Raw genomic sequence first — 27,226 nt, forward strand, 5'->3', positions numbered from 1 at the left:
GGAGGTCTGTGTCAGCCGCTAGAGTCGCAAAGGGGAGCAGCTCTCCATCTATATACAGATCACTGAGCGTGTCCACACCTGCCTGTGTCCAGGCGGTCAGGCGTGTCTCAGTCAGCACGCCTGTCGGGCCGGGAGTGCCCAGCAGGGGCAATATCGGGGCATATGGTGTTGTTGCCCGGGTGAGTCGCAGACATCTCAGGAAGCACTTGCGTGCTACTGCGAGGTGTAATTGGGAGGGGCAGGGGGTCTTGGTTAGCGGGTAGAACAACGTGCAGATTTGGGTTTGCGTCCAGGCAGCGGTGTCCGAGGTAGTGTCCTCCAGATGGTTGCCGCACAGCCACCCCGTTACCCATTGCAGTTGTGCCGAGAGGTAGTACAGCTCCATGTTGGGGACCGCCAGGCCTCCCGAGTCAGTGGGCATATACAGCTTGGTCAGTGCCACTCGGGGGCGGCCCGCATTCCAGATGAGGCTGCGCATCAGGACCTCCAGGTCTCGAAATATTCTGTTGGGCACATATGTGGGAATATTGGCGAAATAGTATAGCAACTTAGGCAGCACAATCATTTTGGTCAGTGCTATCCGGCTAGGAACATTGAGGGGTAAGGTATTACAGAAGCTGATTTGTGCCCTAATGGAGGCAATCGTCCGCAGGAGATTCCCTTCCAGGACATCTAATGGGTCCCGATAAATTTGTATCCCTAGATACCGGAAGGTGGTAGGGTACCATTGCAATCTCCCTCCGCACAGGCAGATGTCGCACTAGGTGTGTCCGGGCTGAATGGATAGGCCCCCGATTTAGCCCAGTTGACTCGCAGACCCGACATCTCCTCAAATGTCCGGAAGACGTTAGTTAGGGAGGCAGGGATATCAGTTATGTCTCTAACGTACAGCAGCAAGTCGTCTGCATAGAGTGACACTGCGTGTAGGCCATCCTCCAGTGGTATCCCCCATTCAGGTCCTTGATTCCTGAGAGTTGTGACTAGGGGTTCCATAGCCAGTGAAAACAGTATGGGCTTGGGCGATAAGGGGCAGCCTTGTCTGGTGCCTCTTCGCACTCGGATGACGTCCGAGAGCAGTGTGCCTGTGCGGACCTGAACTGTTGGTTTGTCATACAGGGGGCCCACCATAGCCGTGTAGTCATCCCCCAGCTGGCACTTCTCAGTAACCGCCCTCCGGTATGGCCACTCAACCGAGTCAAAGGCCTTTTCCAGATCTAATATCAGGCATCCCGCTCTGGGCCACTGCTGGACGGCATACTTCTGTATCCGGAAGAGGCGGCGGATATTGTGGGAGGTGTGTCGCGTCAGGACAAAACCATTCTGGTCTTGGTGTACCAGTCGGGGTATGTGAGGGGCCAGTCTGCGAGCTAAGGCGGAGGCCAATATTTTGTAGTCCGTGTTTAGTAGCGCTAGGGGACGGTAAGAGCCCATCCGTGTGCTGTCTTTGTCAGGTTTGAGGATAGAGATCAGAGTGGCTTCGTTTAACTTTGGGGGTAAGGCTGCATCTTCTGCAGCTGCGGTGTACATTTTCAGGAGTTCCGGGATGAGGACATCAGAATTAGCTTTGTAGAATTCGGCTGGGAGCCCGTCCGGTCCCAGGGATTTGCCGTTGGACAAATTAAAGATAGCCTCTCGAATCTCGTCTGGATCGAGCGCGGCGCCCAATTCGTCCTGCTGGGCAGGTGTGAGGTGTGGCATCTGTAGAGGGGAAAGGTAGTCGGCAATGTCAGGGCAGGGGCTTGGCAGCCGGGAGCGATAAAGTGTTTCATAGTGGGTGGTAAACGCTTCGTGTATGTGGCGCTGAGTGTATAGTGAGCCTCTTCCTTCCACATGTATAGCCATTACTGGGGTCGAGCGAGTCTCCTGTGATATCAGCCAGGCCAGTGGTTGGCCAGGTCTGTCACTCAGGTGATGTGTTCTCGCCGAGTGCGCTGCGTAGTCGTTCCAGTAGTCGCGCGTGTTCTGCTTGCGCCCCCTGTAACGAGCCAACATCGCTCCCAATAGCCTCCTCCTCTCTGTCAAGCAAGTCAGATTCTAATCTAGTTAGGTCGCCCTCCAATTGGTGTCGTATGTGCCCCTGTGTTCTCAAGCAATGGCCTCGGATCACTATCTTGAAGGCGTCCCATTCTATCTGGGGGGAGGACGCCGTGTCTGTGTTTTCCTCGAAGTACTGGGTAGTGCGTGTAAGGAGTGAGTCGCGAAAGGTCGCATCAAGCAGCAGCGTGGGCTGTAGTCACCAGGTGGGTACAGGGGGGCGCGGGCGTTCCCAGGATATAGATAGAAAGTGTGGGTTATGATCCGAGTACGTGTGGCCCATGTATCGCACGTCTGTTACTAGAGGCAGGAGTTCGGTGGATGCCATGAATCTGTCAAGGCGGACATGTAGATCATGGGCGCCAGAGTAATAGGAGTAGACCCGCGCTCCAGGGTTGCGCAATCTCCAGACATCGTGGAGGTCCCACTGCGCAGCCCACTCGAGTAGTGCTTTTGTGGCGTCCCGCGTGGGCGCGTTGAGTGTGGGCGGGGAGGAGCGGTCCACTGTTGTGTCAAGTGTGCAATTGTAGTCCCCGCCCAGTATCCATGGAGCCGTGTGCCAGGTCGCCATTGTGGTGGAGAGGCGCATCAGGAAGGCCCCCTGGTCTATATTAGGTGAGTATAGGGACACCAGAACCACCTGTTGACCATCTAGTCTGCCATGTACGGCAACAAATCTGCCCTCTTGGTCTATGTTGGTATCAGTAGCTGTCCAGGGGGTTCTAGGGCGAACCCATATAAGTGCGCCGCGAGCAAATGAAGAGTAGTCTGTGGCATAAAGGTGGCCACGCCACCTGCGGCGTAGTGCGTGTACCTCTGACTTGTTCAGGTGTGATTCTTGGAGTAGTGCTATGTTAATTTTGTGCCTTTTCAGGTATGAATAGATCTGGTAGCGTCTGGCCGGTGGGTGCATTCCCCTGACATTCCAAGTACATATTCGTATTTCAGCCATACCTGCCATTTATGCAATATCTCCCATCCTCCCCGCATTTCAAAGGCCCGTTTGTAGTTCCCCACCAAGTCTAGTGTCCCATCCTCAACTCGAAGATGTTGCCAGTCTTAAACACAGTGTGAAATGATCTCCAGTGGTACAGAGGGGTAAGGAGGAGAGGGAAAACATGTAGCCTCAACATGGCAACAAATTTTAAAATACCAAAAGGTCGGCTGCACAACATGTCGCCGTCCAAACGCTCTAATGAGCTCGTAAACTATACAGTTCTAGGGGGTAACGTGTGACTTGTTCGTGTGAGAGTAGTAGTTACAGTGTAGTTCAAGGGGAGTGTAGCATCCCTCCCGGGTGGGTAAAGAGGCCATGTTGTCTGGCGGGTTCCCAGGCCCCGCTGCCCGGCATAGTGTCAGTGGCTGTCGCGAGTGTCAATGGTGGGGGCGCAGCCCCCAGGGGGGTCCCTCTCCTCGAGCAGCTAGTGCAGCGGCGGCAAGTACATGCTACGCTGCAGACTTGACCCTTAGTCCCCGCCAGTGAGTGGTCGGGCCGAGTGTAAGAAGCAAAAGTTTACTCAGTGTCTGACTCGTTCCTGATCCCCCAGGCAGGGTAGTCTGTGCCTGTGGAGAGGCGCACAGGTTACCTGTGAAGGGGCGGGCAGCTAGGCGGGTGCCCAGCTGTGTCCGCGCTGCACTCCGGATGCGTGGTGATTTTTGGTCCCCGGTAAGCCGTATACCGCCTCATTGTCCGTAAGGGATGCGGTCGGGCTGGCGTTCGGGCTTGCCGATTGGGAGGGAGAGCTGCTGATTTCCACCACCTTGCGTAGGGCATCCCGTTGATCCTGTAGAATTTGGTCCATAGTCAGAGAGTGTGTTGCCGCTTCTCGATTCTGCGGAGATGAGGGTGTTCTGCGGCGGCGGCGTCTCGGTCCCCGAGTCCGTTCCGTGGTAGCGGTTCCTCGTGCTTTCCTAGGTGTGTCTGGCATCCCTTCATCCAACCAGGGCTCCGCTTCCTCCGGGCTTGTGAAGAAGTGCGTCTTATCTTGCGCGACCACTCTAAGTTTAGCTGAGAAGAGCTGCGAGTACTTGAGATCCGCTTGGCGTAGGCGCCTCTTCACTGCTAGGAATGAGTGTCTCTGCATTTGCACTTGCACGGTGTAGTCAGGAAAGAACATTACGGTAGCATTGTCTATGTTGACTTCCCCCAGCTTCCTGGACTCGTGTAGTATCGCATCGCAGTCCCTGTAGTTGAGTACTCGGAGGAGGAATGGTCTGGGGTTCGAGCCAGGTGGCAGTGGTCTTGTGGGCACGCCGTGGGCTCGTTCCACCACGAAATGGGGTGAGAGCGTGTCTTCCGGTAGCAGGTCGCGTAGCCATTCCTCCACGCGACGAGCAGGGTCCGTCCCTTCCCATTTCTCCTGAATGCCCACTAAGCGTATATTGTTTCTTCGCGCCCGTCCTTCCGCGTCCTCAGCGCGGTCTTCCAGGAACTCCATCCTGTTTAGGAGATCTTGAATGTGTTTATCCGCCTGGGATATTTTCGGTTCAATGGCTGACACCGCACTCTCCAGCGTCGTGGTGCGTTCTTGGAGTTTTTTGTGGTCACCTCTGAGGTGGGTCAGGTCAATGGCCACTCCATCGATCCTGGTCTCTAGGGAAGTGCGCGTCTGTTGGAGGGATTCTGCCATCCTTTCCATGGCCGCCAGCACACTGTCTAGTTTCGACGCCCATCTTGGGCGCCATTTTCGTTTGCTTCCCCTTCGACGACGCAGTTCCTGATCCAGTGCTTGTCATCACCCCTCCAGACATGGGCCAGGCAGGGCATTTCGTGTAGTTATCGAAGGGTTCCGGTCGTGGATCTCCGGGTGGTATGTAGCAGGTGCCGTCTCTTGTAGTGGCAGTTGCCCCGGGCCTCAGGAGGCGAATGTTGTGCAATCGGGTCGCGGGGTCCGTCCGTAGCTCCGCAAGGGCACCTGGCTCGCGTCTGTCAAGTCCGGGAGACAAGTGGTGCCCAGGCGTGCAGGTTCAGCTTTGCAGCGAGTGGCGGGAGTGGGTCGGCAGTTCCCCTTAGGAGGGGCGAAAGTGCTTCTCATTCTGTCCCCTGCGCCCCGCGGAGTTCGCGCTCGTTTTGCTTTTTCGGTTTTGATGCCAGTGTGGGGGGGGGGAGTGCGCGGGCGCCCCCAGCGATCTCTGCGTCCCCCTGGCGTCCCCGCCCGTGGTCAGGCGTCGCCTACTGTAGTCCGTGACCCCCTAGTAGGTACTGTTCGCAGAGGGGGGGGGTTCCCAGGTCCAGGGGGGGCGGGGAAGTTATGGGGTTGGCCTCGGGTGTCCCTCGGTTGTTGCGCCTTTTAACGAGGGTCCCACATCTCGAATGTGTGCGGTGGGGGCAGCGCGCGGCGGGGGCGGCTAGGGATGTCGTCCTCTCCCCGGCTCCGCACCCCCGGCCCCAGACTCCCGCTCACCTCTGCTTTTGCGGAGTTTCCAAGGTGCACTGCTGGGCAGGGCCGCTGCCAGCTGCAGCTCCCCGCCGCCCCCGTTCGTGTCCTCGGGGGTCGCAGGCGTTACTGCTGCGGGCGGGGTAGGGCGTGGAATGGAGCCCGGTATCGGCAGGGGCCGTCGCTCAGTCGTCCTCGTAGGCTTGCATCAGCTCCTGTAGGCCGCGCGCCAGGGCCCAGCAGTCCGCCAAAAGCCTCGGTCTCACCCAGTGAGGCCTCCCAGTCAGGTCGCGGGTAGGCCGGCGTCAGCACCGCCAGTGTCCTCGGAGCGGGGCCTTGACACCGATGTCCACCAAATTTGGACAGCAGGTGGAGAATGGGTGCGAGTGGGTCCGCCAGCAGTTTCGGGCCAAAAGGAGAACTATTGACGGAGAAAGGACCCGGGGTAGGGGAGTTTAAGCTGGAGCTCTACCCGGGTGCGTCCGTCTCCATTGCGTGCTAAGCCATGCCCCCCGTGGGGGTATCTTTCATGTGGGGGTAAATAGTGTCAGTAAGTACCCTGGGGTACCTCTAAGATCGAGAGTGGGGAGAGCCAGCACGGTGAGCTGAGCCCGTACACTGATCCTTGCGCCTCTACACTTGAGCTGGACATGATGCTATGGTGGGGGAGGCGGCCTGGTATAGTCAGCACACCTGGCTGGTTAGTAAGGTAAAACAAGCATCATTGGGGTTTAATGGCTCCTCACAAAAAGTTCCAGGTGCTACTGCACTTGCTGCATTACTGAAAGGTCAACCTCTCACACCAGAGCTGTCCTTGTGGCGGGTGGATAGCGCTGGCCCTGTGCTGTGGTGCAAAGCCACTGAACGGAGCTCCCCTGTCAGGAGCGGAGGGGAGCAGGCGTGTAGACTGCCATAGAGAGGGATTCAGCCAGGGCAGCACACCGCGGGTCCCTCAGTGGGGGAGGGCCTCAGGGTCCGCACACTGGAGGCCCAAGGTATGGTAAAGGGGTGCAGGGTCAGCACACTGCAGGCCCTCTCTGCTGGACGTTCATTTACTACCATAACATCTCTTCCTGCCTCAACCCAACTCTCAAAAGTATTCAAAGGGCCGGGCAGGAAATAGACACGCCAGCCCCAGTACTCACATCCTCCATGGTCCTGCGATCAGATCTCCCTTGTCCAGGCTTGCAGATCTCACTGGCCCGGGTTTACCAATCTCACTGGTGCAGCGCTGCGGGTCTCATCCCTCCAGGGCTGCGGGTCTCACTTCTATAGAGATGCGGCTATCACCGATCCGCGGCTGCAGATGTAACCCATCCAGCGCTGCAGATGTGCCGCATCCAGCGCTGCAGACCTCTCTCGCTCTCTCTCTCTCGCCGTGGGCAGCAGACCTCACTCACCCGCCGGGGCAGCCGATCTCACCCTTTTTGAACCGCTGGCCAATCCAGATCACAACCTCTACAGGCTTTGCTGCTGCAGCCTGGTTTGCGGGGTGCAGGCGGCCGGGCGGCCCGCGCCTCAATCGATTCATGCTGCGGCCGGACCCCCTGCGGCGGGTGGCCTGCCATCATGGCATGAGAGAGGCTGTGAGCAGCAGGCAGCCTGCACTCTCAGATTCCCCCGCCGCTTTACTAACTTCCTGTTCTGGACCGGACGTGACGGCGCTCTAGTCGATACATTTGTAGCGCTCTCAGAGCTGAGAGCTGCAGCAGTAGTCTTGTTAACTGTGGGACACGACGGAAGCAGGCGCACTTCCCTCGGAGCAGCAGAGAGAGCCACGGGCACGGTGACAGGCGCCGCTGGTGGCTCGCCTGGCAGCAGGTGGCAAAATGCGTGACATTGCATTTCAGTCCGGTGAGGATCACCGCACTGAAATGCGTGAGCTTCACACCTGTTGCGTGACGCTTGGCAGGACTGTCTGTGTGAGTGACGCGCAGAACATACATATGTATATATCAATGATTAACTGTGTCTGTGGGGGTTTTTGGGGAACATTTTCGGAGCTGGTGATTTCGGTGTCCTTGTCTCTTCTAGAGGTTTCTGTTTATGATCAGCGCACAAGCACAGACTGTAAACTCCCTAATATCTGTGAAGTACACGCACACAACAGATATTTTACATGTGTTTTTGTTCTAGTCTTTATTTTGCAGATTTGGAAGTTTGAAATGTGCATCTCATGCAAGCATAGATATTTCTTTCTTCCTCCACACAGTCGTTCTTTTGATCTTATAGTATTTTCATACAGTTTTGAGGACGAGGTGTGATCCTTTGTCTTTGAGGCTGTGTGTGAAGGAAGAACAGGAGTCTAACAGTTAAACCAAGAGATGTCAGAAATTAGGGAACAGCGGCACCTGTTATTTACTGTGCTCAGAAACGGCAGAAGCAAAGTATGAAGCACTAGAAAAAAAATAATTGTATGTAGGAATCCTACAGACGCTAGCTAGAAGTTTAGGTAGGTGGGACATTTCCAACCAGTGTTCATGGCAGTACATGGAAATATGTCAAAGCTTGTAATCCTTCCCTGATCTCCGAGTTGGGCTTCTCTCTTCACTTTGCGGCTTCTGCTTTCGGGCGAGGCTTGCTCTGTTTAGTTCACTGGGAGGAGGTTAATAATTTGCACAAATAATGTACTCCCTTTCAAATGCTTGGTCAATTTGCATAGCAGTTTACTTGCCCAAACCAATTAAAGTGTAACTGGTGTTCTAGTAAGTGACTTGCCTCAGAAGTTTTCACAGTGATAGAATTTAAGGTGTACTGCGTAAAAAGCATGTACTTCCCCAGAGTTTGCCACATTTTCATTTTCGTTCAACATCACGTTTTCATTTTCTTTTCTGAAGGAGCTGCAATGTCAAAGTTTTTTTTTCAAAATTCCATTTTTTACCAATGCAGGTTCATCCTTTTGCAACAACTCAGTAGTGGTACAGGGTGAGTCAGTGGCAGCTAGTGTCATTGCTGCTTTCATGTAGTAAACATACACACATTCTATCCTTTATCCTAATCCAAGCTGTGTGAAGTAAGGTCTGAGGAAATATACTCCTAGTCAGGCAGAGACTTTGTGGTGGCTGTTTGACCAATAAGGACCATTCTTTCTTTTAGGGGATACCACCCTCAGCAGCAGTTGTAACCACTAATCAGTCCCCCTAGACTGGTACACCCTACCTTCGTTTTGCATGGTAGAGCTCAAGTCTTTGTTTCCCCTTGTTTGATAAAACGGACCTTAGCATGATCATCGCACACTGTGTTTTATTTTAGGTTTGTACTTAAGATATGTGTTAGAATTAAACTGTATCAATACCATGTTAGTACCAAAGACCTATGGTCTGGGGTTGGTATAATGTGTAATTCCATCACTCCTGTACTTTACGCAGAACAATATCTGTTGCCAGGTTAAGTGGGAATGGCTCCATATATTTCCAGCCATCATTCGTGATGCTTACTTCTCATCTTGTCTCTAAAATGTGAGATTTGGGAGTGTGGCCATGAATGCAGATGAGTAAAACGTGGGTCCGCCCCTCTGCCCCAGCTAAAGATCCACCTAGCAATAACCTGTGGACTGCAAGTGCTCCACATTCTTTGCTCTGCAGCAAACAAAGCATGAAAATGTGACATTCACACACCTGAGGCGACCTGGAGGATCTGACCAAAGATCAGCCACGGACCACAGTGGGACATCAGAGCAGATTTGCCCTGAGCAGGACTGTGGGCATTGAAATGTTGCCTGAGCAGATGGTAAACTGCAAGCAGTGAGGTCCTCCGGTACCCAATATCCCACTATAGAGGCAGCATCCCAAGGGTACATGGACGGGGTGACGATGATTGAGAGATAACCTTGCAAAATACAGCCAGTGATCATCTGAAGTAGACCTACACTGGAGGCCAGCAACAATGGCAGGCGGAGATCAGAGACGTGGCCCAGCCTCAGGTAGAGGCAGGCGTGTGCTGGAGAGGTGCAGTAGGGGATGCAGTGGAGTTGCCACACACAGAGTAGTGGTAAAAAATGCAGCCGGACCAGACCATAGGTGAGTGACAACTGCAAGGTCGGCTTATTTGGATAGACAACTGTGTTTTGGATGAGGACAAATACAAAATGCAGGTGGCACTCAAGAGGCTAAATGATGGGGAGGGGCACAGGATAAGTAAGCACGGGCTGTTAGTCACCCCAGCAGGCAAGCGAGACAGAGATGAGTGACAAGAGAGTGAGAGAAAAGCAACAGATCCTTCTTGATTGAAAGCAGGACATTCTGAAGTCAAAGTACAGCGTGCCAAGATAATTAAGGAATTGCAAATTGCGATTCCTTAAATTCAATTCTGGAAGCACCAGAAATTAGCTTTTTGGCCTTAAGGAATTGCAAATGACTTTTAAAAAATCCAAAAAGTGCTTATTTAAAGAAAATTGCCAATTGCCACCAACTTGAAGTTGGTGGTAATTTGCAATTCCTTAAGGCCAAAGAGGAAATTTTTGGTGCTTCCTGAATTGCATTTAAGGAATCTCAATTTGTAGTTCCTTAATTGCATTCGCAAAATAGAGAATCGCAAATTTTGCAATTCTCTATTTTGTGATGGCCTTTTGGGATGATACATCCCAAAAGGCTTTTTCCAATTCGCAAACTGGCCGATTCTGAGAATCTGCCAGTTTGCAAACGAGAAAAAGGCTTGATACATATGGCCCATATAGGATTTGCAAAATTTTTAGCAAATCCTACATACGTTGCATTTTGCAATTCTCTAATTGTGATTCGCTAAAATCGCAATTTGAGAATCGCAAAACTCTTTTTTTATACATATGGCCCTTAGTACCTAATTGTAACAAAGTCAAGTTTGGACTGAGAGCAGCTATACGATCAGAGGACGACAGCATACAAAGTTAGGAATTTTGGATTTCTCTGCAGCACCTGCACTCTGGAAAGCTGGAGTTTGCACACTGTTCACTAGTGCACAAGACCTATATAGACATGATAATTATAGACCACACCCTGGGCAACCTCCACCTGAGGATCGGACATGGAGTCATGAAGCCTGCACCAGTAATATGAATTTTACCATGGAGGCTGGGATTACAGGTTCAGGATCCCACCTGCTGTCTGAATGATCCCCTTCTTAAAGACATAGAGGCATATTATCAACAAATAGCAATATTTATCGCTAATTAGGCTTGTCAGCAATTTTTTCATTGCCGCGCATCACCGGATTTTATCGCTGAGATAACGTGCTATTAGCAACGTTTATCTCAAAAGTGATAAAATTCCCGGCGATAGCGGCAAAATCTGTGAATATCACTGAGAATACAGCGATATTCACGCGTTATCGCTAACAGGGTCTTAGCCATTATATCCACCTCCCATTGGATATAATGGCTAAGAACTGGTCTGAGCAGATGTTCGTTTTTGGAGATATTTGCGCTTAGCGCGAATATTTCCATCGCTACGCCTGTGTTGGTAATAGGTGATAGCGATGTTAGCGACTGCTTTCAGTCGCCAACAGGTTACGCCCACTTTGCATGTCATTAGCTATAAATATCGCTGACATGCAAAGTGGGCCCCAAACCGCGCGCTAGCGCCTACAAGCTGTCGCTAACTGCTGTTAGCGACAGCTTGCTAATAGGGCGATAGAATTATCGCCGCTTAGCGGCCGAAAACTGCCGCTAAAGCGGCGATAATTTCCTATAGCCCCCCTTTATAATATGCCCCCTAGTCTGTAAACATGCAAAGAAAATCCAGATCAAAGAGTACCTTTTTTTATCGGCACAAGGGAATGCGATGTGCCTATAGTATAGTACTTACATAAGGCAGTCTTGAGGGACATGTATAGCTGAAGCAAGCAGGCATAAGAAACTGTGCAAGACGAATAGTGAGAAGCACTGCTGCCGGCCGATTTAGCACTGCTGCCGCTTTTGTTACAGAGGGCGGCCGATACTGAAGCACTTCTGCAAAACTGGCCCCCAGTAACAAAACCAGCTCCCACAGCTCAAAAACCGTCTCCCACCCTTCCGGCCTACTGGTAAAACACTCAGTGCCTGCTATGGCTAGTTCGGTCCTGACCCTGATCAATCGGGTTTTATAGTCTAACGTCAAATGAGGAATAATACAGGGAAAAGTACTAAATTTGATAGATCTAACAAACAAACGGAAGTAAAATACAACGCTGTTAATTTTGGATACGGAAAAAGCATTCAGTAGAGCTTTTTGCTTAATTTGAGCGGCTTGTCCGTCTGCATTTATTTTTCCTCATCAGACTTTGACTCATGGCAATATGGAGAAAAACACACAAGTGGGAAAGGAGGATGAAATGTGGCACATTGACCCACAAAATAATCATGGCATGCTCCTTCAGCTCTGTCTAGTATTTGCAAAAAGAGCAGGAATTTCCCAATAGTCCACAGTTAGCATGAAACTTGGTAGGGATGGCCAACGTACCCTTTGCTTTTGGTGCATTCTTCAGAAAGCCCCTTGCGTAATACATAAACGAATCGGTGGACATCAAAGGTCTAAAACTAGGTATAGATGAATTGAAGGTGTCCCTGTTTTCGGAGGATATATATATATATCTTCTGTAAAAATCAAGTATTGGCTGCCACAGTTGCAGAAGGTGTTAGTTCTGACTGTATATAATGCTTCCACTTTCAAGTATGGTCTTCAGCAAGCTTTGCAAGCACATCTTTGCATACATATGTAAATTGAGTGGTCGTCTAGGTTAATACCACAATGTCCACTCCCAAAGTGGATGTAGAACATTCCAACGTTTAGTTACATTTTTAACATGCAAACTGTTGCTTGACCTTGTTGTTGCATGCTTCTTTTAACTTATATATTTAACAGAAACTTCAGGAAGGTTTACGTCTTCAGTTAATATGCAAACTATCAATTCAAAAGAACTACTCAGTTTGAGAGGGGTACCGCCTTAAAACTCTCCAGTTTAAGCAAAAAATGATCCTTTTACAGTTCACAATGGATACCCTACCAGTCTGACTTTAAATTTGTTTTGATTTTAGTATGGAAATCTCCCTTCATCTTTCTATAACTTGACATCCATTGGGCTTCAGTGAAAATTGTGCAATGTATGCAGCACTCACTTATAGGGCATAATCTTTCTCTAAAGATGCCGTAGTTCTCATACCCGTGTTTCAAGATACAACATTTACATTGTTGTGACTGCTCTCAACCACCTGTCACACAGTACATTCACATTTCACCAGTCCTACTTGAATGTCGTCTGTGTGAGTGGAAAATAGGAAATAACGCAGTTACTTCAGTGCTGTAAAATCTGGAATCCTGACTGTTCACATGAGTACTATTCAACAAGGGTCCAACTCTTAAACCTTCAGTGCTTGTCCTAAAGACTGATTTTGATCTCCGGAACATGGAACCTTTCGATAAGCTTGGGATATGCCCCATGTAACTACCCAAAAAAGCATCTTCACTTTCCAAGTGACTCATGTTCTCCTTCACCTCTGCACCAACTTCAGCGTCCCACAGGCTTTCACTCTGGCTTAAACAATTCTGAACAACAGCACTTGAGATATATAGCATACAGAGAAACAAAATTGGAAATAAACCCTGGTGAAATGCAATTCCCAATGAATAACAATACAAATGTTGCTTCTCTAGACGACGCTGAGAATGGTTTGCAGTACATCAACATCACTCCTACTAAGTAGCCATTTCCAGTGCTTAATTTGTAAAAATCCAGCCCTTTCCCCAGCAAGTGCTTCCAATGACAGTATCAACACTACTACTAACCATCACACTCCTTCCTATAAGTGTGACATTTTAGACTGTAATGTTTCAGGCCCCAAAGCTATAAGAATTGCTTGAGCAAATGTTAGCCATTTTTAATGAATATCGAATTAATAAACTTTTGTTGTGCTGATCTCAAATTAGATAAACAGCGCCATCATGTTGTAGACTGTCATAAGAGCCTGTGTTGACAATTAAGTGCCAGTGCCGAACGCCGGAAATTACTTGCTCAAATTAAGCACTGGCTATTTCTATGCAATCACTTGAGATATTAATCTCATAGGCACAACAGTGAGTTTCATGTTTATGTCACCAAACACTGTATGCAGTTATCCAAATGATTTCATTGTACAGTTGTTAGTCCTATGAAGTCTCCCTGAGTTTGCCAAGCTGAACAAGGAAAGCACACAGTAACAGTAGTAAATGTCCTGAACAAAGCCCTGCAGCACTAAAAACACAATTTATTACAAATGAATTTAAAAGGCTGATAAACCAATGGCAGTAATTCCCCTAGTGGACAAATAAAGTTTGTGGATGTTTGCTAATTTGCAAATTGTGATTTTTTTTTCTTCTCCTTCTCTTTTATTTTGGGTCAGACGTAGACAGCTGTGAGAGGTGGATGGGCTGCAAAAGTGAATTCCTACAGAAGTATATGCACAAAGTTGCCACAGACCTACCCAGCTGCCTCTGCACATACCCAACTGAAGTGGCCTACAGCACAGCCGAGATCCAGGACCGAATAAAAGAGAAGGACTTCCGCTGGAAGGACGCAAGTGGTGCCAAAGAAAAACTAGAAATCTACAAGCCTACTGCAAGATATTGCATCCGATCCATGCTTTCCTTGGAAAGCACCACATTGGCTGCACAGCACTGTTGCTATGACGACAACATGCAGTTGATTACAAGGGGTAAAGGTGCAGGATCTCCAAATTTGATCAGTGTAGAATTCTCTGCGGAGCTCCATTACAAGGTAGACATTTTGCCCTGGATCCTATGCAAGGGAGACTGGAGCAGATACAATACGGCTCGGCCTCCGAATAATGGTCAAAAATGTAGTGAAAACCCATCTGACGAAGACTATTACAAGCAGTTACAAGAGGCTAGAGAATATTAAAGGGAACCTTCTCCGAGTTACATAAAGGATGGTTTCATTTTTCATTCATCACATGAAGATGATGCATTGAATACTGGAAACAGAGTAGAGCAAAATATTATCCGGCGTGTATGGATGTACACCTACATCTCTCCTATAAATATACACAGGCTTGTATATTTTTTGCGTATGCATGTCTAAATTACTCGCATAATACCAAAATACAGAGTTTTATATATTGCAATGTGTACAATATGGATTTATTTCACAATATTTTTAACAACTTTTAAATGTTAAAAAAATACAAAATATTACTCCGAGATAAAAGCTTAAGGGTTTTTACTTGTGACTGTTAATCGGGTCACCGCTACATGTTACCGTATTGAACTATTCGAATGTTCATTCTTTTAATAGGACAGTGACTGTCAGTACTGGATACCACTGTCACTGGAGATTTTTGTCTGGGAATCTACACCTATGGAGAGGGAAGAAGGAGGCAACCCTGCCCTCTGGACTGTCAGGAAACAAAACGAGGTACCTTGAAACAAAATGGAGGCAGCATCGAGGGGGGCACGGTCTAGCTTTAATAGGAAACAGTATTTGAATGTGATATTTCTCTGAGGCGTTATGGCTTCTTTCTTTGGACAAACCAGGTGAGCTAAACGTTTCATTCATGAGGTTTACTTTTTATTCCTGAGGAGTATTCGCAAAAAGAGACCAACTGCCACCATTCAGCCGTAGAGTAATGGACATTCTTTGTGTGGGACTTGCCGCAAAGACTTAAGGCACAAAGAAATAATGAGTGCTTTTCAAGAAAACAAGGACAATAAATGTAATTTTACAGTTTATATTAGTAAAGTATATTCAGAGTCTTACGATATCGTGTTCAGCACAAGCCAAAAAGAGAGTATTCTACTAAAAGAGGTATTGTTTAAAACAGCAGAACAGCTGTGGAGCGGGGTAAAGTAGGTATTTACTGTAAATAAACAAATCCTGCCTTCTTTTTGTAAAGTATTTATTAAGTTCACGTTTTATATTGCATTGGGCATGTTAATTACTGGTATATGTTCATATAGGAAACAATTCATTTCGTGCGAGCAAAAAAGATATTTTCAAAATGAAACAATGTTTGCAGATCATGGCGCCAAGAGAATCTATAAATTAAAATCATAATCAAAATTGTGTTCTGCATTCTGTAAAGCTCTTTTTATTGCACGTTTTTTTTGCCCACAAAACAAAAATCCTGTTGATGTAGTATTTTAGCGACAAGAAAGTAAAATGAGTGTATTTCATTGAAAGGGGTTACTTTTTTTGTTATGAGCTGTTTCTTTTGCTTTCTAAAACCATTTTCTCAATTTGATGGCACCCTTCCATGCTGTAGAATGTATTTTAGAATTATATTAACCTTTAATATAATTATGAGTTGGCAACTCTGCAGCCCTTTCTAAAGATGAATAAATATTTGATTAGCAGCCCTCTTCAGACAGTAGACCTTATGCTGCTATCATGGACAGTCTTCAGATGGAGAAGCGAGCCTCCACCCCCCCCCCCCCCCCTTGTTTGTCCGGCATTGGAGTCTACGTGTCTCGCCTGTGTGGTGTTTGGCCAACAGTCCAACTAGTGAAGTGGGATAGAGTGACAGGGTGAACTAATAAAAAGAATGTAGACAAGATCAACAAGTCTGAATCAAACTCCGAACAGCACAGCTGGGAGAGTGGCTCCCCGGGTCAGCAGAAACATTCCTACATGGAGTCTGATGGTTCCATAGGTCTCATGTTCCCTCACATATATTTACATCTGAGGCACTGCTGACTGCACCAGAGATGAGCAGCCATCGCACAGCATGTCAGGGGCCATTATTATAAAGGCCTGCTATAAAGCATCCGTCGACCCATAGTGTCTGGTATCACAAACGTGAACACTGGAAAAGGCATGATCCCTGCTACAGTTTTGGGCTGACTGTTGTCTTAAATGGTTGAAGAGCTGGAGCCGCAATATTTTATCACTTGAGAGAGTGCTAAATTGTTGTCTGTCACTGGAACTTTAAAGAATAGTGCTGATTTTGGCTGTAAACGTAGCAGCATATGTTGACATTTGCAAAGCACAACAAAATAAACACCAAATAAAACAACAAAAATATAAAACAATTCAACTAAACAGTCACAACAAAATGCTGCACAACAACCATTGTACAACACCAATAACAAAATGCAACAATGGAGCAGAAACACACAACATAACAAAAACACAACCACAAAATGCAGCATAAAATATGCACATTTATCCTTTTCACCCACAATCCCCTCCACAAGTTTGCTTTTGTGATACAGTGGTAAAAGGTGTTGGCACCAAGCACTGTCGTCCTCTTACCTGCGTGGACTTACAATAGCATCAGTTAAAAAACGTTTGTGACCCAGTCTCCCATGTTAGTGCAGTGGGACATGTGAAGTGACAATTCGAGAATAAAAGCAGATGGGAGAATTTTTCATTATCAAACGTAGAGAAGCTATACCATAATGCTATGGGTGCGGATGTCACTCATCATATTCGCCTGAGTGACCCTCGGAGGCAAAGGCACTTCTGAGGTGGAGATGTTACACATTACCAGCCTATACAACACAGAGAACTTTTTGACATTCTTTCTAATTTTGGTTTTGTGTACACAAGCCTTTAACTAGAATTAAAAATAAACATGCTTCCTAAACTCACATGAGATTAAAACAGCATAGGGAGAGAGCGGAAATCTGGCATATCTACTAAGATATGACGCATTTCTGTTCGTTCCCCGATCTGGTGCACTGTGTGCTGCCTGGCGCCAACACAGGCATCCTTGCGCCACGGTTCAAGGGTGCCTGTGTTATGAGCAGTATTGTTTTTGTGAAGGAAGGGATTCCTTTCTTCACAGAAACAATCTTTAAAAGCTTATTCCGCTTTCAATGTGTGCTGCAGAATGCAACACATATGGAAAGAGGGAGTAACAAGGAGAAATACGTTTTGCAGCTGATCTGGATTCACATGATGTGCGTTATTCTACCAACTACTGGTTGGGTCTGAAATTCCTTCGTTGTGTTTTAGACCTCCTTCTCTTTCCTTTAAAAAAAAACGTTTTTGGGTGCTGACCATCCCCCCCATTTGGTATCTAGTCCAACCTCTCCAAACATCAGACAACCCTCTCCGGAAGCCTCTACTTTTGGTTGCCATAGTCAGATTCTTCTTTCTGCCATTGAGTCTGAAAGCATTGCTGAAGGCTCTCCAATCGCTGAAAGAAGAGGGGTATACTGAAGGTTCGTCAAAGACAATGCAGAAGTTCCAGAGGGATACCATCTAGACTGTGAGCCGATTGTGGAAAATCCAGTCTGATTTATTTTCCAATTGAAGGAAGTGACCCCATTAGGGCCACCGGGTCACTCGCGACCACCTCTCAGCCATCCATACAAATGAAGGATCGGCCAGACAGTAGAGAATACAAACCAAGTATATTTTATTCAGGTACACTCGAGCGGAGTTCAGTCTGACCAGCCCCCTAGGATTGCTGCAGAGGGACTGACTTCAGCAAACAGAGATACATTATGTCAGTTTTCTGAACCAAGAATGTCCCACCCCTAATAAAAATCTACTAGTAGGTGCAGCTAAAACAAAGAAGTACAGTAAAACGAGTCTCGACTCTGAGACCGCGCACATATTATCTTATTACCAAGGTCGTTTGGGAAATGCCATTCGCTCGGCTGGTGGGAGAAGGCCTCTATCTATGGGGAAGGAATGCGTTAATAAGAACAGTGTATTCATTTAGTAGAGCAAGGCCTAACCTTGGTGAAATTAACATTTCCACAGCCTGCTTCTCGAGTCAGAGAATACGTAGCTGACGACATGATTCAAAATGGCGACTGAACATAAAATGGTGCCGCTAATGCTAACTTAACACGAGAACAAAGCACAAACAAAATAGCATAGTATTTTCATTACATCACAACCTCATCAAGAAGAAAGAAAAGTTCGAGACTACACATCGAAAGAAGGTTGAAAAATGCACAAGCAGGAGTCCCCTGCTCCAAATAAGTGCACCCCTGCTCCAAATGAGTGTCACTACAAGTTTGCCCAGAAGGACAATCATCCGGTATGCAACTGTTGCCTACCAAGAGACCACAGCAGTGACAAATGCAAGGCCTGCATAATTCAAACCGAAGACCATAAGTGCAAGGGAGAAACAAAGGCAAGTACACTATGCCATGCAGAGGCAGAAGGAAGCCTAGTCGCTGAGAGACCTGAGGTTGTCGAGCAAGGTGAAGGACAACCTCGACGAAGTGTGGACGCGAGCGGTGTTGCAGAAACCTGTGCAACGTAGACTTTGAATCTAACAATGATTTTGGGAAAGATGTGGTGATTTGTTGAGATGACGTTACAACGCAGGATACGACCGCACTGAAAGTATTGGCACTTATATATTGGAAATGAATATATTCAAGGTTTAAAAACGTCTGATTTAAATTTGGGAGCAACCCGTGTCCACCATTGGCATGATCAATAACAGCTGTCCTTAGGAAGTAGGCTCCCTAGGATAAACAAGCATATATCTGGAATACTGTCTTAGGTCCTTGATGCCTTAGATTCTCGATTGAAGATTAAATAACAGAATTAGGCTTTCCTGGACCAACAAGGACAGATTTGAAATACCGCCCTAGATCCTTGATGCCTTAGATTCTCGATTGAAGATTAAATAACAGAATTAGGCTTTCCTGGACCAACAAGGACAGATTTGAAATACCGCCCTAGATCCTTGATGCTTTAGATTTCTTGCTGAAGGTTAGAAAACAGAGTTTCTTGGTTGTAGAGAACAAGGTGCAATATATCTGACTGGTCCTGAAGAAGGCGGCTCCGATTCTCGTCGTTTGCCACCGAAACGCGTTGACCAAGTCTTTTGTAAAATCCTACTGAATGTAGCAACCCTGTATTGGGCAATAGATGAAAATCTACCAAACGTGTTAACTTGTTCAGGTAGATTGTTCTGTGTTTTGAATGTGTATGAGGTGTGAGTGAGTGGTTTGTTTGTGTCGGTTCTCTAACCAGGAATGAATGGATTGTAGTGTAGATAATAATTTATGCATTATAGATCTCTGATGAAAAGTTTGTATTTTTTTTATAAAGTTTTATGCTGAGAATAATAATATGGGAAAAAAGAACTAATAAGGGGAAAAAAAGAAATAAAATAAAAAGAAAATGAGAAAGTAAAAAATGTCTTTGGTATTTGGTATTGTCCATGTTGGAATTCAGTGTTTGAATCTTTTGATAAAATAGATAGGTCACGAGGGAGCTTTTTCATAGTGTTGGGTGCTTTGTTCCTCTCTTCTCCCTGACCTGAAAGCAATTCTGTTAGAGGGGGTCCCCTATTTACTAATAACATCGATGAAGGAGCCAAGGAGCAGGGCTCGGACATCGAAAAGGAGGTCATAGACGTTGAGCGAAAACACCATAAACACAAAGATAAGTGGTTGCAGGTAATGTCAAAGAAGCAAGTCTCAAACAGACTCAGTCTAGAACCCCAAAAGCAGCCTCACTTCAAGGTTCTCACTGACCAAAGGCAAGCAGCAGTTTAAAGAGACCATTGAGTCCCTCACGAAGGACCCCGCAGGTGGACATGCTGCTGAAAAGACGCCGGCATTGAAGGACGGCCGAAGTCAAGCAAAGGCAGAAAAAAGGTCCAACTGAAACGGATACCCGAGGCCTCGACATGGAAAAAGAGATCAACACCCACACTTGACGCGGAAGAGTGTGTGATCGAATGGGGAAAAAAGTGCCTTGAAGTGGAAATGGCCGCAATCCTCCAGAAAAAAAGGATTTTGACGCATCTGTCTAAGATTTGAGAATTTCGGTGAAAGCTTCAATGGAGCACATACAAAAGGACAATAAACCGGGCAAACTACTGCCTCTAGTGACCCCAGAGCCACAGGAAGATGAGAATCAATAGATCTTCAACGAGGAAGAGGATCAGGGCCTGTTTCAAGATACTGAATGGTCAGAATGGCTCGAGACAAAATGACAGGTCTGTAAGGCCAATTCCCTGGAGGAGGGAATAGACACATCCCTGTTGAGACTTTCGCCTTTGGATGATTTTTCCATGTACAACCTACTAATAAAGAGGGCAGCAAACAAGTATGAGGTCTAATTAGCGGAGGAGATGTCTCAAAGTCTCAAAGATGTTTTTTACTAGAGATATATTTGTCCTTACAGAGTAAGAGTCAATATTTGCCCATACTCCGGAGCATACTGGATCTGGGGATAGGCCTCCAAAGTGCCTGCAACACAGGGTCGAAAAGAAATACAAACACTCCTTGAAGGATCCTGTATACATTAGAGCGTAGGTACTCCTAGTACTTCCCGCGGGCCACCAGCGGCCCGGCAGGCCTTAATAAGCGGCCCGCGGACCTTTCCTTGCAGTTTCCGGGGCCGGCAGTAAACAAAGAAGGTGAGTGCAGAAGCATACATAGTGAATATGTATACTACGTATGCTCCTGCAGCCATCTTCTGTGTTTACTGCGGCCTCTGTGACGTCAGGGTACCTTAGGAAAGCTTCCCAAAAGGCCCTTTAAAAGTCAGCTGTAAGTGCTTTCACAGCTGACAGAGACAGATAGAGGCGACAGATAGGGGTAGAGAGACCGATAGAGGCACAGAGGCAGAGACCGAGACCGAGACAGAGATGTATAGAGACAGATAGAGGCAGAGACAGGGACAGACTGACAGATGGAGGCAGAGACAGAGGTAGAGGCGGAGATAGAGACAGGGACAGATAGAGGGAGGGACAGACAGAGACAAATTGAGGCAGAGACCGTCAGAGATAGAACCAGATAGAGGGAGACAGAGACAGACAGGCAGGGGCAGACAGAGACCGGTTCAGGGACAGATCGAGACAGATAGAGACAGGGACTGGGACAGACAGATAGAGGCAGAGAGACGGAGAGGGAGAGAGAGGGAGGGAGACAGGGGGAGACAGAGACAGATCGAGGCAGAGACAGGGACAGACAGAGACAGATTGAGGCAGAGACCGTCAGAGATAGAGACAGATAGAGGGAGACAAGGACAGACAGGCAGGGGCAGACAGAGACAGGTTCAGGGACAGATCGAGACAGGTAGAGACAGGGACTGGGACAGACAGATAGAGGCAGAGAGACGGAGAGGGAGAGAGAGGGAGGGAGACAGTCAGGGGGAGACAGAGGCAGAGACAGGGACAGACAGATAGAGGGAGACGGAGGGAGACAGAGTCCGAGACAGGGACAGACAGATAGAGGCAGAGACAGACTGAGGCAGAGAGAGGGAGGTAGTGGGAGGGAATCAGAGGGAAGGAGATAAAGGGAGAGAGAGGGAGACAGAGAGAGAGGGAGACAGAGGGAGGGAGTCAGGGAGAGATAGAGGGAGACAGACAGGGAGACAACCAGAGGGAAACAGGCAGAGGGAGAGAGAGAGACACAGACAGACAGAGGGAGGGAGACTGACAGAGGGAGGGAAACTGACAGAGGGAGGGAGACTGACAGGGAGGGAGGCAGACAGAGGGAGGGAGGCAGACAGAGGGAGGGAGGCAGACAGAGGGAGGGAGACGAAGAGAGAGAGGGAGACCGAGGGAGAGAGGGAGACCGAGAGAGAGGGGAAAGAGAGGGAGAGGGAGGGAGAGAGACTGAGGGAGGGAGACAGAGAGACGGAGGGAGGGAGACAGAGAGAGACGAAGGGAGGGAGACAGAGAGACAGAGGGAGAGAGAGAGGGGGAGACCGAGTGAGGGAGACCGAGCGAGGGATACAGAGACAGAGAGAGGCAGAGCGAGGGAGACAGAGAGAGAGGGAGGGAGACGGGGGAAGGAGACAGACCAAGGAAGTGAGTCAGAGGGTGACACAGAGAGAGAGGGCGGGAGAGTGAGAGAATGAGACAGAGAGGTAGCGAGAGAGATAGAGAAAGGGAGGGAGACAAAGCGAGGGAGAGAGATGGAGAGAGAGATATATATATAGAGAGAGAGATGTTTGTATGCCGGGTGTGGTGGCTCAGTGGACAAATGAGTCTGCTGCAGGGGCCTGTGTTTAACCTCATGGTCACAGTATTTTTTACCCCTCTAGCCCCGCCCCCTCCCCCACTGTCTCCGCCCCCACTGGTGCGGCCCTCTGCCACAAACCACACTGTAAATTTGGTCCCCTAGAGAAAGTTTGTGAGTACTCATGCATAAATTATGTGATGAAAAAAGCAACTGTAAAAAACAAGCATTGGAAATGCAATAGGTCTCGCACCATTAGAGTTAGTGCTTTTAGAATTGTTTATGGGTTTTTTTTGTAAATGTTTAGCATTTTTGTTTCCTGTAGCCAATGCTAAAGAATTACAAATAAAAAAAGCCATAAACATTTCTTAAAGCTCTAACTGAAATGGTCTGAGACCTATTGCACTGTGTGAGGGTGAGGGGTTGAGGGTGAGTGAGGTTGAGGGTGAGTGAGGGTGAGGGTGGGTGAGGGTGGGTGAGGGTGAGGGGTTGAGGGTGAGTGAGGGTGAGTGAGGGTGAGGGGTTGAGGGTGAGTGAGGGTGAGTGAGGGGTTGAGGGTGAGTGAGAGTGAGGGTGAGTGAGGGTGAGTGAGGGTGATTGAGGGTGAGGGTGAGTGAGGGTGAGTGAGGGTGAGGGGTTGAGGTTGAGGGTGAGGGGTTGAGGGTGAGTGAGGGTGGAGGGTGAGTGAGGGTGGAGGGTGAGGGGGTGAGGGTGAGGGGGTGAGGGTGGGGGGGTGAGGGTGAGGGGGTGAGGGGGTGAGGGGTGAGGGTGAGGGGTGAGGGTGTGGGGTGAGAGTGAGGGGGTGAGGGTTAGGGGGTGATTGTTAGGGGGTGATTGTTAGGGGGTGTGAGCGTTAGGCGGTGTGCGGGTTAGGGGGTGTGAGGGTGAGTGTGAGTGAGGGGGTGTGAGGGAGGACTTGTGTTTGTAGAAGAAAGCACTGCCTGCACTTCAATAGAACATAATTCCAGTTAACCTGACACTACAGATCACACAATCACCCTGAGAGGTCAACCTAATCCTTCTTCAACTTATCGTGAAAGTGTATTCTGTAACCTTGGTTGCGTACACCAAGGAAGATATTCTATTCGGCAACAGAGTAAAGTTTCTTCAAAGAGTCTGGTCAAATCCAAGCACTTAACTTAAAGGGTAAAGCGCACGTTCACGCAGGCGTGTATTCTGGCACTGAATAACATATGTTTATTGATACCCAGTCCAATGGTACTCACTTTATCGACATCAGAAGGATGAAAGGCTGAGTGGCCCTGCTGGGATTTGAACCTGTGACCCCGAGGTCGAACCCAGGCCCCGGCTTACCCAAAAGGGAATACTGGGCACAGTGAATGTGCTGTGTATCCAAGTTCAGATCTTCAGTCCATTTAGTTAAAAGATCCTGTTAAAGGGGCAGCCCTGAAAGGGGATCACACAACTGATGGGCGCTGCCATTGCCGTGCTAAATACAAACCCCCAACACCAGCTGGATACTGGTCAATGCAAACTGAACCAAGGATATGCTCCGAAACCCCAAACCAGCCCATGTAAAAACAGACTGAGGTGGCATTGCCTCATTGACCCACATATTCAATCTGTGGGTACCGACCTGTATTTGGGCGAGTGTGTGTGGCTGAAAAGTTAAGTATAACTCTTGAAGCACGTCGGAGGAGGTGTAATCCACGAGTGCCTTGTGGAGAGAACGGGGCTTGGTCTGGGTGAATCCCTGATTCATGAGTCTGGAGGTAAAGAAGGCAAGTCCAAGCACAGCCTTGGCCTTGAAGCGAGAGCCAACCAAACACAGGTCTGCGACAGACGGTGATGTCACAGCACATTCCACGACTTCAAAGAAATAATGGTCTGTTCCTTGATCCACAGCGCCAGGAAGCTGCTGCCCGTACGGATAAACACTGGTGTGAGCCGCAGGGAACTCCTTCTCTGTGCAGAAGGAGCGGCTCAGCACATCCACTCAGGTCTTGGCCTTGTGCTTCTAGGCACTACAATTCCGCACACTAAGTAAACAAGCAGCTTTTCATGCACAATTGCATAAGTTGCCACAACTGTTGAGTGACAGTGCGCCCTGAAGCCGTTTATCCGTCAGTAGCTCCACTAAAAGCAGTGAAGTCTGCATCAAAGCATCTGGTTTCATGATTGTCTCGAACAGACGGCGGGCAGGGGAGGGGGCGGAGCGGGGAGAGGGAACAGACGGAGGGAAGGCCAGATAAGGGGAGGGGGAGGAGAGTAGGAGGAGGAGAGTAGGGGAGGCACGGCCTAGCGGCCGTGCAATCAAGAAGTGAGGGGGCGGGCGAGTAGGCAAGGCAGGCGGCTGGGGGGGAGGGGGGAGGAGAAATGCGACGCGACATGGCGACATTCTCGAGTTGAGCTCAATGAGAGGCAGTAAGCTCTACTAACTTTAGAAAAGCAGTGTAAGCGTTTTTTTAATGCCTAACTTTTTTTTTTAAAGTGGACAAACGTCTATAGATTGAGAAGGCGAAAATTCTAAATGAATACACCAAGGGTTTCTGCAGTTTAGGTGCCAGCCGGAAATTACTTTAATGACATGAACATTGATGGCGATCTCTCCAGATATAAGAATATGTGCCAAAAACTAAAGTGACTGCTAATTTAATATGCAGAACCTATGGACGTTAAGCAGCAGATGGAACAAAGAAAACATTTTAGGAAAATTAATCCCTGAATTGCATTCACTTCAGGTTTTCAGAACGTTCCGCAGAAGAAGTTTGTAGGATTAGGTTATGAACAATGTATAGACTCCAGTCTGTTTTGGAAATACACAAAACACTTTTTTACTTGTTCAGATGGCAATACTACCCTTAATGTTTTCTTCCCCACAACTTGCATAAACTGTGTTTGCATGACTAAATATCGTAAACAAATCTTTTTTAAGATATAACCACTGTACAGATCACGAGAGCCTAATCTGGTATGTACTCAACTAAATAAATTAAAAGTTAAACGTGTGCAGCACAAGACCGTGTTCTGAACACATGTTTATTCTTACCCAACGGAATGGCGCCAATTTTACCAGAACAATGAACACCTGTGACCCCTGACGCAGATGCACTGAGCCACCAGAGCAACAAGAAAGGTTTACACCGGGCGAACCGTGCCTGTAAGGACGCAAAACTCTAGGAACACTGAACGCAAATGCTTTTCAGGGAGCTGCGCGGGAAGGAAGCACGCAGCCCAGGAGTCCCTGTGCCTGCCACTGCTGCACCTGAAGCAAGGAGCCGAAAGTTCCAGAAAGAAAGCACTCACTCTTGCACGACTTCCCATCGCTGCCCAGGCTGAACCCAGAGCGGCAGCGGCACGTGCGGGTTTTGTGGCTGTTGCCGAGCAGGCAGATGTCCGAGCAGCCGCCGGGCTTGCCGTTCTGATCCACCTCACAGGCGTGGCTTCTCACTGAAAGGGAGGGGGAAAGAATTAGAATTTGAAAATGACGGAGAGCGGGCGGGCAGAGAGAGTGAGGGGGCGGAGCGGGGGTGTGGGAGGAGTGCGGGAACAGACGGGAGGGGAGGAGAGTAGGAGGAGGAGTAGGGGAGGCACGGCCTAGCGGCCGTGCAATCAAGAAGTGAGGGGGCGGGAGAGTAGGCAAGGCAGGCGGCTGGGGCCATGTGCACGCGCTTTTAAGCTCAATGCGCATGCGCATTGAGCTTAAAAGTCACGGGCACTGCAAGGAATCGCCACGATTCCTTGCAAGTTGGATAAAGAGTCGATGAGCCCCCATAGTCTCGCTTGCTCGATGCGCATGCGCATCGACAGGCGAGACCTAACTAGAGAGGCTGTGGAGAAAAGATTACAATCCTAACAAGGAAATTTACAAGCATGCGCTCAATGCCTACCATCTATCCTGTAAAAAAGCGAAGGGTAATCATATTAAAGATACCATTTTAGCGGCACAGAGTAACGCTGGCACTCTTTTTAAAGTTTTAAAAATTTTTGCAGGAGCGGCCTCTCAACCAGAACCGCCGATTTTGTCTACTATGCAATGCAACAATATAGCCAATTACTTCAATGAGAAAATTACAAATATTTACTCTTAGTTTAGCATAAATGAGAAGGACATAGTCTCCACAAATAACACCTCCCTCCCTGGCGAGAAAACTAACAAGGTAATCGCCAAGGAGAATGTACTAACAGACTGGCAATCTATGGATATGGTGACCTTTGTAGATATCCTCAACCGCATTAAATCTGGCTCTCCTCAGGACCCTATCCCTGCGTCTATTCTAAAGCAGTTGGATTCCTTCATTTTGGGCGTAATCAGATCTTTCTTAAATGCTTCGCTGGAGGAGGCTGTGATTCCAGATGACTGGAAGCATGCTATGGTTGTCCCTCTGCTGAAAAAGGTAGAGGGGGACCCAGAGATCTTCTCAAACTTTCGACCAATATCATTACTACCTATTTGTTCGAAGGTTTTGGAAAAGCATGTCAATAACCAGCTATCTACATTTGTCAATGATAATAATCTGTTGCATTTCTCACAGTCTGGGTATAGAAAGGGACACTCCACTGAGTCAACCTTACTGGGGGTCACTGAAGCCATCCGAAAGGAATTAGATGGAGGGGGCACAGCGGCACTCATTCTTCTAGACCTGAGTGCCGCCTTCGACACCATCTCCCACCAGACCTTGATTCGCACGTTGGAGGATATAGGAATACAAGGGAATGCCCTGAGATGGCTGGAACAATTTCTGCTACATCGAACTTTCCAAGTCTTCTCCAAAAATTAGTGTTCTCCCTGGCATCCACAGACAAATTTGATCTCTCTCCCCTTCGCTCTGGACTTCTGAGAATGGCTGACTGGCTCTATGATAATAAACTAAAATTGAATGCAGAAAAAACAGAGCTACTCATTTTCGGCAATCATAATGATCTATGGGGCCCCATTCATTGGCCAGTTGAAATGGGCCCGTCCCCGGTCCAATCTGCCCGCAATTTAGGTATAATTATTGATAACAAATTATCAAT

The 27,226-nt window shown here is 48.2% G+C and overlaps 1 protein-coding gene across 1 annotated transcript in view; it reads left to right on the plus strand.

Annotated features, from left to right (window-relative positions):
* Nucleotides 1-15,419, plus strand: part of ISM1 (isthmin 1) — a 197,948-nt gene extending 182,529 nt beyond the window's left edge. The window contains exon 6 of the mRNA XM_086927722.1: nt 13,741-15,419. Within this exon, the coding sequence (XP_086783848.1) occupies nt 13,741-14,258 (518 nt within the window). The 3' untranslated portion in view covers nt 14,259-15,419. The remainder of the gene's footprint in view (nt 1-13,740) is intronic.
* The last annotated feature ends 11,807 nt before the right edge of the window (nt 15,420-27,226 follow it).

This window comes from Lissotriton vulgaris, chromosome 6 (genome assembly GCF_964263255.1).
Source record: "Lissotriton vulgaris chromosome 6, aLisVul1.2, whole genome shotgun sequence".
In the NCBI taxonomy this organism is placed as follows: Eukaryota; Metazoa; Chordata; class Amphibia; order Caudata; family Salamandridae; genus Lissotriton; species Lissotriton vulgaris.